At 39.9% G+C, this 13,226-nt stretch overlaps 2 protein-coding genes across 2 annotated transcripts in view; one reads left to right on the top strand and one right to left on the bottom strand.

Annotated features, from left to right (window-relative positions):
- The window catches only part of LOC115412196 (ly6/PLAUR domain-containing protein 1), a 29,986-nt gene extending 27,011 nt beyond the window's left edge, over positions 1–2,975 (top strand). Inside the window, exon 3 of the mRNA XM_030124546.1 lies at positions 2–2,975. Coding sequence (XP_029980406.1) covers positions 2–246 — 245 coding nt within the window. The 3' untranslated portion in view covers positions 247–2,975. The remainder of the gene's footprint in view (position 1) is intronic.
- LOC115412195 (G-protein coupled receptor 39) overlaps positions 1,341–13,226 on the bottom strand; it is a 59,374-nt gene continuing 47,488 nt past the window's right edge. Inside the window, exon 2 of the mRNA XM_030124545.1 lies at positions 1,341–3,685. Coding sequence (XP_029980405.1) covers positions 3,183–3,685 — 503 coding nt within the window. The 3' untranslated portion in view covers positions 1,341–3,182. The remainder of the gene's footprint in view (positions 3,686–13,226) is intronic.

Raw genomic sequence — 13,226 nt, 5'->3', positions numbered from 1 at the left:
GGGATCCACTACCGGAAAGCCTGTGCTTCATCCGGAGCTTGTCTCATTGCTTCTTCTGGCTACCAGCAGTTTTGTACAGGCAAGCTCAACTCAGTGTGTATCACATGCTGTAACACACCGCTGTGCAACGGCCCACGGCAGAAGAAAAGACCCCAGCCGTCTGCTGCCATGACCCTGGCCCTCCCACAGCCGCTGATGTTCTCCCTCTGCACCTTCATTTTCCTCCTGTCTTCATCACTGTGCTGACAGAAACAGATGTGGGTTTGAAAATGTTCCACCTCTGACAGTGAAGACATGAACTGACACAGTATAGAAAACACTCCTTAATATGTAGATTCCTTGAACCATTAAGAAGCTCTGTATAGTCTTTGTTCTCTTTGGCTTATGGCTTTTTTGTCACACCTTGCCTCCAAATCATAAGATTAAAAAAGACTACACACCACTGGGATCCATCTTTTTTCCGCATGTGTGGTATTGCAAATATAGTTTTGTCAAAGACGCTGGTTAAGGTGAGGTGTGTTATAGTGATAATGGACAGCCGATAGGCCACTTTAATTGGCTGATGCTAGAACAGATCTGCTTTAGGGACTTACCTACTGTGATTGGTTGTTGTTTGCTGCTACAGTTAAAGGCGAATGCTAATGAAAATATTAATCTTATGTATCCAGAGCTGTTGAAAGAGGGTTGCTCCCCAGCAAATCAAATGTTCTATCCCAGAGGAAAGCAGTGTAATTTTTTTTATAGTTCAGTTTTAGCCACTAGCTTTTTGTCAAATTAACTGTTCCATGTCTAAGATTTCAAGGGATTTGGGATGATCTAGTTACAGAAAAGCAATAAAAATCATTAGTGTATAATCCTCATTGCCTTAAAATGAGTCCTCTCTTTTGTACCTCCATGTTTCGGCAACAGCTCAGACTGGACATAGTTCCTTTTTCCCATTTCATAGAGTGGTGTTTAGTGTTAAGATCACCTACCTAGTTTCTTTGTACAGTAGACTTAATTAATATCCCCTTGACTGAAAAACAGACTGGACAGAGTAAACATTGGTTCTTACAAGGGGCTTGCTTGTTAAAGTCAGTTTTTGCATGTTTCACATTTTTGCAGCCACTTTACAGACATTTTGGACAGTTCCAATCTGCAACTTCACCTTTAGATGTCAGTATAGATTACACACTAAACATTTAACATTTTGACATCCACGTGAAACACTGTTGTTTTGTCAAAGATTCTATGATATGTAAAGTTGAAATACTTTATCCATTATAAACTCTTTTTTGATGTGAAAATATAAGAGTTTTGTTCTCCCATCTTTCAGACTTTGCTGCCTTTCCATTCAGTTATTTGCTGTTTTTATTTTGTTGGCTGGACAAAGCAGTGTTGAGATAGTTACACTTTGAGCTTTGAAAGTATTTTGTGAATTTCTTCAAAACGCTTAGACAAAGGAATCTACTTAAATCATTCATGTGTTCAATTTGGATAACAGAATCACAATTATCTTCAATTGTGTGAAACTTATTTAGGCTACCAGTCAGCAGCCAGAGAAGAAAACACTCAATAAGCATCTCAACCAAATCCACCTCTGAAATATACATCTACACTGCATGGACATTTAGCAAACAATGAGTAACAGATATTTTATAACCTAAAGAAGGTAAAGGCTTTGTGTGTATTTTTGCACTGCTTTATCATATTAGGTTTTTAACTGAGATACAAACGCATTATAGTAGCATTATCATAGAGCTGTATTAGCACATATCCCAAAAGAGTAGTATCTCAAGAACCAATCACAGCTGAGCAGAGCAACTCTCGCTCCTTTCCAGCATCAGTCATTATGTAATTACTACTATACAAGGTTTAATGAGACATATGGAAGAAAAGATGAGATCATAATCATCTGTCATCTTCTACAATAAACAGCTATGATTTTTTTTTTTAATGTAAATTTATATTTGTCCATGAACCAGTCAATGGAAGATGCAATATACCTTTGAAAGAATGTTAGTATTTAATGAACCCATGGATTGCCAGAAAAACAGTTTTGTCAGCTCTAGTTACACATTCCCACAAAGTGAGAAAAACACCAGATTTGAATCCTGTCTGTCCCATTACAGACACTGTCTTTCCCATTACAGACACAAGTTGAAATGTTGAACTTCTTTCAAAGGACTTGGCAGATTTTTATTGGATTTTCTGATGACTGACAGTAAACGCACGTGGTGGAGGTTTAGACCATAGCACTACAAAGCTTTTCCTATGATTGAGCATGAGATGGTCTCCATAAGAACGTATACATATATGGACGAGTTTGCATGCAGATGATACATGGACTCACACAACTCCACTGATCAACAGGTGTTACCATGTCAACATGTGTGTGATGTGCTACAGAAAAAGCACAGAAGGACAATAAGCTATTAAATATAAATATAAAGCAAATAAAATGATGGACTGCAAATCAGCCTTACAAATGTTCCACAACACAGGAGAAGCATTTTATAATACTGTATATTAGACAATCTGTGCACAACACAGTTCTCCACTGCATTCTGTATTCTGTCCACTGCATTCTGTATTCTGTATGTCTGTTCTTAGTAGTTTTTTGGCTTTCAGTGAAGGACATCTTTTTCATACTGTTTTCACACTCTTAAAAGAAGCAGTAGAAAAGCATGAAATCAGAGGTTGTTGCATATTGTATATTTTTTGTGCCTAGCCAGTTGTCCTTCTACCACCAACTGTCAACAAACTCACAGTCAGTTCACTTGCTGTACATCGAAATGATTTTATCCTGTACAGTTGATACATGTTTAGTCAAACAATAAAAAAGAAAACAAGGACCAACACATTTGGGGGAGACTCGTTGGTGTTGCTGCAGGTGAAAAACACCCCCTGGTGTATTTAATTTTAACTCACTCTGTGGGGTCATAAGGCTTATTTTAATATATGAGCTTTTATAGAATGATTTCCTAACCTGTACATTCCTAACCTGTCCTTTACATTAAATGTTTCTTGCCAAATCATGAGCAGAGTCTGATGTGTCATAGAGGTTGTTAACTTCCTTGTAATGTGTTTACCGTGTATGAAAAAAAATCTCTATATTTGTTTGTTATGGCACAGCACAAGCGTCCTTGAACGAAGCAGTTTGTTTTTACTGTTTACTGTGTTGCATTAAATTGTATAGCACATTACACTTCAGTCTCTGACGGTGTATCTGTCTTTGGTTGGAGAATGAAATCAGACTCTTCAGTTTTGCTGAGGGTCACCTGCGAATTTGAAGCCACTCCTGAGTCACTTTGCTGTTGAAAAGTTGTGAAGGTGGTGGGGGGGTTGTTTTTTGCCACAGTGGAGCAGTCCGCCCTGTTGCGACGTATTGACTTGAAGAGCAAAGGCTGTAGGGAGCGAGCAGAAGCAGCACGGGAGCTTTGCACCGTACGCTTGTTGATGTGTTCGATGGTTAGGTGGCACCGCAGCACCTGCACAAAGACCTCCCGGAACTGTCTGGAGGATAGATTGTAAAGGAATGGGTTGAGGACAGAGCTGAGGTAGAAGAATGTGTCAGCCACAGGATGGAGGGTGATGTAGCTATGGAAGTAGGAGGCAGTCCAGCGGGATTTGGGGACAGCTGCCATCATAAGTCGCCGAATCTGGTTGGGGAGCCAGCAAACCATCAGGGACCCCACAATGAGACCTGAGGAAAAGAAACAGGAAGATATTCAGGAACAAAAAACAAATATAGACAGAAAGGAAACAATGTAGTGTGAGATACTGGTGTACACATGCTTAAGAGATTATGCACTATTTTACCACATTGCCATGGAAGCATTACAGTTGATATTTCAACTGGATACTCAGTACGTTATTCTTGACACACGGTAAAGATATTGATGAAGAAAAGTGTCATAAATGGTATCATACATTCTAGTGAGTTGTTCTGACATACATTTTAGCATGGATATAGAATTTGTCTACAAAAAGAAAACCACAACTAAAAAAAAAACAAACAATGGATCCTGATATGTTATCCCCAATCTTTTTAAAAAGTAATGATATACCAACTTATTTGATCAAATGTTTGCTTTAATCACCATGAAAATATTACAGCAGAAAATAACAGCTGTGCAGTGAATGTAAAATGAATCAAATGATCAGTTGTTCCTCTCTGTGCCATTCGCCTGTACAGAGCTGGGTAAAAGGGCATTCGTCTGCTCTGCTCCTTGCACATGGGAATATGTTGCTAAAAGACTGGAAATTGACTGAATTGATCTCCTTGAATGCTTTTAAATCCAAACTCAAAGTGCTAGAGCCTAACTCAATGACTTGTACTTGTTTTTCATAGTTTGACTTGTCCTGTAAATTTTTGAATGTTTTAACTGTGTGTCGTATTTCATGCTGCCTCTTGGCCAGGACTCCCTTGAAAAAGAGGTTCATAATCTCAGTGGGATCTGTTTTTCCTGGTTAAATAAAAGTTAAAGATAAAAAGAAAAAATACTGGCTATCACATGCTACCTCATGGTAACTCTACAAATGTCAAAACGTTTCAGTGGTGGGGATTTCAGCAGTGGTACCAGGGGGAAACAAGTACACCTTGATGAACTAATGGTCACTATGACTTCAAAACCCCAAACTCTATGTAGTCCTGGTTCCACCTAAAGCAGGGTACACACATAAAGATAACTGAGTTCCTTTTGTCTCGATTCCCCCCTTCTTGACCACAGACAGCAAACACCAGATTATCTTATGTCTTCATAAATATTAAACTTGATCAATATTTATGACCACAAACCTTCATGTGTGGGGAAAGCCGATGACTCCCAAGTCATGACTCTGTGAATTTTGACATGGAACAGAATGTAGCCAATCAAGAAGTGAGCTGACTGAGGAACAAGGAAGCAGGTGTAAATAAAGTTTGGTGGACCTCAGAAATGGAGAACCAACTCGTGGAGCTGTGGGAAGCCCGAGAATGTCTATTCAACGTCTCTGCCAAGTTGTACCACAACTGAAACGACATGTTGTGTTTTCCAGGTGTTGCTATGTTTCTTCTTCTTTGTTTTTGTTAGATCACGTTTGATCACGTGACATTTCTGGCATGGAGGTTCTAGGTTCTAGATTCTAGATCGGTGGTGGGACAGAATCGTCGTGTGCGGTGTGCTGTGTTGAAAGTATCGGAGCACGCAACACACAGTACAATCAAAACTGCTCAATGCCTGATTTTTTATCTTCATGTGTGGGGTCTGCAACATATAAAAAAATCTCTTCAGATTTGAAAAATCCTTATGTGTGTACCCCACTGAACACCCATTAAAGGTGACTTTCTCCACTGATTTTCTCCAGAATCATTAAATCAATGATCTGAGTTTATGCATTATGCAAAGCTTATAATGCACAAGAATTTAATTGTAAGGAATTCAGAGAAGAATAGTCCACTACTGTTATGTGAATATTAAGAGCTGATTTTTCATCATCATCATCGTGCCTGTGAAAAGTAGCATTTCACTCAGTTCACTACCTGAGCTAATGATTGAGGAGTTGACAGGCATAAGGCCCGTGTGTACTTCAAGAGAGCTGACAGCTGTTGAACCAAACCACTGGTCTAGATCAAATAGTGATACAGAATGTCACATTTTTTGACTAATATTTCTCTCTCTTCATATATAGCAGCATCTCATTGCTGTTTTCCATCTGATATGGTAACTATTCTTGTTTGTTGTATTAATTTGGTCGTCTGTTTCAGTCTTTTAGTAAATCAGTCCATAATGTAAACACAGACACAGATCATTCACAATCTGCACTTATTTGTATTTACAGTTTACTGAAATGCATTTTCAACCTTTTTCAGGCATCAAAAAATGTTTTGGTATACATTAAGAGGTTTTTTTTTTTTTTTTTTTTGAGATTTTAAGGATTTTTCACAGTGTTTTTCTGCATAAATTGAAAATGTGCATTAAAGCAGCTGGATGGATACCTACCGAAAACTCCAGCACAATGAGTTCTTGTTGTTGAGTAGTGACAGAAAGTCTCCAAAGCTGGAGGACCACACTGCCTGTTTGGCCTTATCAACTTATTAGACCCACAGAAGAAGACAAATCAATTATTGTCTCTTTGGGGAGCAGGAGAAATGGCATAAAATACCATGGATAACATTAAATGTTGAAATACACAGTTACATTTATGATTAAAAAGGCTGTTTTAAAGGTTTGGTTAGGTTTACGACCAAAGACAAGTTGTTTTCCTTTAGAGGATTTGTCCGGTTTGGTGTTCATATAAGTGGTCCTGTTTCCTTAGGGTTCAAAGACCTGCGTTGTCATGGCTGTAATGATTAAGACACTTGCACTGAAGAAGCTGTCATGGTGAAAGGAAACAACATTTGATTTGGGGAAATGAACAGAACCTTCTTCACAACACTCCTTCAATCAATCAAATTGTATTTATATAGCGCCAAATCATAACAAAAGTTATCTCATGACACTTTACATATAGAGCTGGTTGAAACCAGACTCTTCTGAAAGATTTCACAGCAAATCCCTCCAGACTGGTCTGCCAGAGGTGTGTTTTGCATCACTCTTAGTGCTGAGAGAGCATGAGACAGGCTGATTTCATTGAACGTGACTGAAATTTGGCTTGTCATTTCTCCCCAGTCTACCAATTGTGCTGCAGACGCTGCAGAAATTACCCACCCCCCACCTTTTTGACTATGTTATCTTATGCTTGCTTCAATTTGCTTTTCTACAATCTTGAATTACCCAAAGTTCATATGCCTGACAGGGCTTTAAAAGCTGCTGTATTGATAAATAGAAATCAGGACTGGGCAAAGAAGCTGAATTTGCATTTCAACAAGTTTGACTCTGTCCTGACTCAAAACCCCACCCATCCAGGTCCCTCTTCACACCTTTCCAGTGTTGTGACCTCCCCCCTGCTGTTACCATTGACACCTCAGCTCCACTCACACCTCTCTGTCCCGGCTCCAGCCCCACCCTTTCACGTCCCTCCTCCTTTCAGCCCCCCGAAGCCCAGGGAAATTAACCACTACAGACCTGTTGCCTTGACCTCCCACCTCATGAAGACCATGGAGAGGATCATCCCCCACCACCTCCGCTCCCAGGTGAGCTCTGCGCTGGACCCTATGCAGTTTGCCTACCACACATGTTGCATTCACAATCACATACTGCGGCCCATGCCCGAGTACAAGTGGGTGTTACAGGGCCAAAACAGTAGGTGGTGGTGTGGAAGGAATTCTGACGCTATCCAACAAACATGGAAGTCAGAAGAAGACAAGCCCTTACATCATCAACTGAGCAACTCTTCTGTTCATTTGTCTACAATGGCGGCAATACTTTTCTATCTCTTAGCATGTCTGAGGCAAAGAGAAGAAGAGCGACCTTCATTATCTCTGATATATCACTGAGTGGTTCGATAGATAAGGCGAGCCTGTGCCGCGCAGATCCAAGGTTTTTTCAGGAGACAACGGGAGACTGTTTATGGTCTCACAGTGATTAAGTCACTTCCATTGTTGGGGTGGTGATTAGGTCACATCCGTTCTCGGGCATGAATTGCTTTCACACTGCAACATACCATACTGGAGTCCACGCAGTTCGTACCCAGGACTATCATCTCGGCTGGACTCGGGTATGGTACTCCCGCATGGAGTGTTTGCATTCACATTGATAAAATTAAGCAGACTTTGGAGTCAAACAGATTCAAACGCCCTCGCTGACAAACCAAAGTATGTGAGGCTACACAACTGTGTGTCAGATGTGGTAGTCTTCAGCACGGGGGCCCCACAGGAGACGGTGCTCTCACCGTTCCTGTTCACTCTATACGTAGCCGACTTTACACACAACTCCACACACTGTCATCTTCAGAAGTTCTTGGATGACACCACCATTGTTGGCTGTGTGTCTGAAGGGAAGGTACAGGAATACAGGGGGATCATCACACACTTGCTGGAGTAGTGTGAGCAAAACCACCTGCTCCTCAACACTGGGAAAATGAAGGAGATTGGGACTGACTTTCACAGGTCACCCTCACAACACACACACAGGTGAACATACGGGGCTTGGACATTTAGATGGTGGATTCTATTAATTACCTGGGTGATCACCTCAACAATAAACTGGACTGGACAGACAACACAGACGCCCTGTTCAAGAGGGGCCAGAGTCGCCTCCATCTGCTGAAGAGACTGTGGACCTTTGGAGTGAACACGGCTGTCCTTCAGATTTTTTTTGACACTGTAGTGGCCTCTGCAGTCCTCCTTGGCATCATGTTCTCGGGAGCAGGCAATACAGAGACAGGAAGAGTCTCAATAAAGTTATAAAGAGAGCCCGCTCTGTCTTAGGCTGCCTGCTGAACTCCACTGAGGTAGCGGACAGAGGGATGCTAGCAAAGCTGACATCCATCATGGATAACCCCTCCCACTCCCTGCATCACACTGTAGAGGCCCTGAGCAGCTTCTTTAGCACCAGACTCTTAGGCCCTGTCATTACAAAGATGGGTTCGGTCTTATCCGCAAAAGTTTTGTATCATATAGGCCTTTCATCCACATGTAAACGGTGTTTTCAGTCACTGAAACCGCAACTGTTTGAAACTGGGTCCCAGAGTGGAGAAATTTGAAAATGCTGGTTTCGTGTCTTCGTCTGTACGACCAAACGACCAACTTTTCTGTAATGATGACGCCATAGCCCCACCTCTTGTCATATCAGTCCCTGGACTTTTTCTTGTTTTGTTTGTTTTGTGTGTTGTTTCCTGTTTTATTTTGTTAGTTTCCCTCATGTGTCTTGTCTGGTGTCTTTACTTCCTCTTTGTGTTCACCTTTGCCCTGATTACCTGCCTCCTCCCTGATTGTCTCCACCTGTGTCCAATTGTCTTCCCGCCCTCTTGTGTATTTAAACCCTGTGTTTCCCCCTGTTCGTTGCCAGTTCGTTTTCAACCCTTGGTGTGATAACTTACCAGCGTTTTTTGATCCTGCCTGCCTGTTGTGACCTGTTTTTGCCCATCGACCTCCGACTCTGCCTGTTCCTCGTCTGCCTGCTCGTCTGTCTTCGACCTGGTTTGTCCATCACACCTGAGAATACGCCTGATCCCTGTCTGTTCCTCCGCCTTGGTGCCTTTTCCTGGTTTTGACCCCTGCCTGGACTATTGGTACGTGAGCCTGCCTGACCCTATGTACGTTTGCCTGTCTGATAGTCTGCCCGTGTATGATCTGGTCTGCCCTCTGATTCTCCTTTGCTCTCTCCTAGTCGGGTTCCCCTCGTGTGCTCCCGACCTGGGCCGTAACGTGGTTCACTTAAAATCCGAAGCCGAGACGATTCCCCATCTCAGTCCAGCTGAAGATATATTCATTACCACTCTGTGTGAACCTGTTACTCTGATTATCTCTAATAAATCCCTTTTAATTGTACTCCTGCCTGAGGGTCTTGCATCTGGGTCCAGTACTCGTACAATCTGTCTTAACACCTCTCTAACCTTTCATCCTGGAAACTAGACACCACTTCACAACAACAACAACAAGAATGGTGGACTACAGAATAGTGCCCGTGCTACAACAGGTATTGAGCTTATTGGAAATATTGAATCAAAATCTTCGGCTACTCTTTCATTACAATGAGCAACAAACAACCATAGCAAACAATATTCACTACATGCTCTTGGATCTACCACGGAGAGGGGCAACCAGGAGGAATTATTGGATCAGACCTTGTAGAGCCAAGAAAGCTTTATGTGCATGCTTTACGTCCCCTTCTCCGTTTTTTGCAAGAGCATTATAACGCCACATACAGGCCTAGCATTTGTACTACATCCTTTTCAGTGGTTTTCAGTGGTTTCATGTGGATGCAGATATTTCCTGAAATGACTCCGTGTTTGCAAAGCACTTTTTTGAAAATGACAAAGAGAAAGATCGGATAGGAAAAGGTACAGTTTCATGGACATGGCCTTACATCCCCTGTGCAAGAAGGAGCACTTCCGCAGGTCCCCCCAATGTCACACCATGTACATGTGCAGCCATGACAATGTAAATATGTAAATATTTAATTTTTAATTTTTAAGTCAAATTCTTTATTTGTATAAATATGTATATAAATTCCAAATTTTTTATTTTTCTCTTTATATTTTTCATTTTCACTCATGCAGTCTTTCTCTCTGCAATTGCTTGTTGTATGTTGCTGCTGTGAACTGTGAAATTTCCCCATGGTGAGATAAATAAAGTCTTATCTTATCTGATCTTGTCTTATCTTAAATGCATGTGTGGACTGATGAGGAGATAGCAATGTTCCTAGAATTCTAACCAGGCAGAAATATTGATTAAATTGTAGATCAAAATATCAACACACTATGATATGATGACCTTCAGACACAAATATTAGACAGAGGCTTCAACAAATGGTGGAAGAGTTTGAAATAATATTATACACATGCAAAAAGTAGCAGATACCCAAAATTTAATGCCACTTTCTGTTTTTGACAAATGGATGAAAGTGCAGGTCAAAGACTTCTGGTTTAATTTACTGGCTCATCATTCAGCAGCTCATACAGTATGAATGAAATACTTCAGGATACAACTTTAAAATTTAAAGAGCTTTACTTATTTTGCACTCCATTAAGGTAATGATGAATCAAACATCTTCAGACAGGTGGTCAGTAACCATTATTGCTATTGCCCCAGCCTTTTATTTAAATTGACAATATGCTACTACTACTAATATGCACGTAACAATGAACCATCGCCTAGTATTCATATAATAAAAGGATGGAAATATATAAAATCAGCATTTTCATTTACAAATTCACAAATAAAAATTCAGTTGCACTATGCTATTCATTTGGATGCAAACCTGAAGACTGATTTTAACAAACTCTTTGAGGAAAGCAGTGTTGACCTCGAGCCACAGAATGAGCCAGACCGCTGACTTATCTCATCCATCATGTCTGATTCATGTTTGTTCGCTTTGGGAGGGCTATCACATCCGCGTTCTCTCATCTGGTGTTTATTCATTTTTCTGCAGGCTTCCTATTAACAGCCTCTCAACATTCAGGAATGTATCTGGCTTGAGACATGATTTCCTGCTGTGACACACTTATATCAACACATTTATCTATAATTTGTTGTTCAAGATGGCTGTTTCTCAAACAGAAAAATAACAAAAGAACAGACAGAGATAAAAACCACAGTGAAGTTTAGCGATGTTTTTAAGGCTGAAGCCAACACTCTTTGGACTAAATTCGTTTTAGTCAACATAGACTACAAAAAATGTTTACTGTAGTTGCTTTAATGAAGAGATGTGTATCTTCTATTTTAAAGCCGAAAAGGCTGCAAAAAAAGAAGTCAGGGCAGATGTCCTTTTTCCGCTGCACAATTTTCACTGTCCACCACCTGCTATGAGTATCATTTTTCATAAAGCACCAAAACCACATGACAGGTCTGAACATGTGCAAACACAGCTTCACTGCAGGGCCAGAGGCTGGTCCATTAGCTGGCTGATGTGAGTAGAGGCCACTAACAGTTAGAAAAACATCATCGGCTGTTACCAAAGTGATGTATGTCTGAGCCTAACGGGGTCACTCACACTAGACATCACATCGCTTTTAACAATACCAACAAGACCAAATAAAAACTAAATGACAAAGGTCATCATTTTAAACATTTTCAATGTGCAAAATAAGTAAGTAAATAAGTAATAACACATGGGTAATCAGTTATTGCATATTCTCACTGTCTAATAGAGGCTGTGCATTGTAGGTTGAAATTAGCATACTTACGCTCACTTAGTTGCAGCGTTCCACTTGCAAAGTAACACATTTAAACAAACAAATCATATCCCAAACAGAAACACACCTGCTTTGGCTGTTCTGTAGCTGAAATTACTTTCACATCTTTCCTGAAGTGTAAGTTTAAAAGTTCAGAAAAGAAGAAAAACAACAACAATATAATAAAGGTAGAGCTGAATGTCAAACTAACCATAAAAACTCTGGCTGGGAGTGTTTTTTTTTACTCTTTCTTACCTCCGCCAAGGAGGTTATGTTTTTGCCGGCATTGGTTTGTTTGTTTGTCTGTCTGTCCGTGTGCAAGATAACTCAAAAAGTTATGGACAGATTTGGATGACATTTTCACATGAAATGTTGATACTTGCACAAGGAACAAATGATTAAAGTTTGATGGTGATGGGGGGGGGCAACTGATCTGCCTTGGCGGAGGTCTGCGCTCTCCGAGTGCTTTTCTAGTTTAGCTATTGTTTTCCATCAGAGTCAGTTATTCCAATTAAGAGGCTTTATATCAGCCACTACTGGTGGCAGCTTCACTACTGACAGTACTGAACACATACTGACGGTAGTGTATCTCAACTACAAGCACTATTTTATGTACTGAACAGCAGTTAATAACCAAAGACCAATACTATATGGATATCTATTCTATTCACAAGTCACTTAGGAAGAAAAATCTCCCATTAAACTTTAAGGAATTATTGATGTTTATATGTCAAATCAGGATGAACTGAACATCATACGAACTGTAACCATGTGTCCCAATATCTTTGTCCATGTAGTTAATAAACATAGAAATAGTAAATGATTAGTTGTGGTCAAAAATTGTTATTTTCAGTCAGAGCACAAAAAATATTTTAGAAATTTAGAGGTAGAGCATTTAAAATTATAGTTATGGATAAAAAAAAAAAAATCAATGTTGAGAGAAAAAAGCCATCTCTGAGGCATTTTTGAAGCAAAGATAACAATTTAATCACAAAATAAAACAAATGTATATTATGACATTTGTCATTATTGTTTTGTAGCCCAGACCCACATTAGAAAAGAGCAGTGTTGTATAGTAACAAAGTAATAATACTTCACTACTGTACTCAAGTATGTTTTAGGAGAATTTGTACTTTACTGAGTATTTTTCATTCTGTTTACTTTCACTTTTACGTCACTACATTTCCTAACTCAATTGCATACTTCTACTCCCATACATTTTTAATGCACAGTATTGTTACTTGTTACAAAAAGTAAATTAAAGGAAATTTGGTGTTTTCATCACTGAGATTACCATGGACTGTAACAAAGTCAGGAAGCTGATTTGTCATCGGACCTAAACTATTTAGACTTTGGATTCCTTGTTTAAGAAGTGTAATGTAGGCTCCATGTTTGGAGGTGCCACATAAGCTTCAAAGTTTTCTTTCTTTCTTTCTTTCTTTCTTTCTTTCTTTCTTTCTTTCTTTCTTTCTTTCTTTCTTTCTTTC

The sequence above is a fragment of the Sphaeramia orbicularis genome, chromosome 21, assembly GCF_902148855.1.
Source record: "Sphaeramia orbicularis chromosome 21, fSphaOr1.1, whole genome shotgun sequence".
NCBI classification, from domain to species: domain Eukaryota; kingdom Metazoa; phylum Chordata; class Actinopteri; order Kurtiformes; family Apogonidae; genus Sphaeramia; species Sphaeramia orbicularis.
Note: the sequence above shows the minus strand (reverse complement) of the source record. Positions and strands in the feature narration are given on the sequence as shown.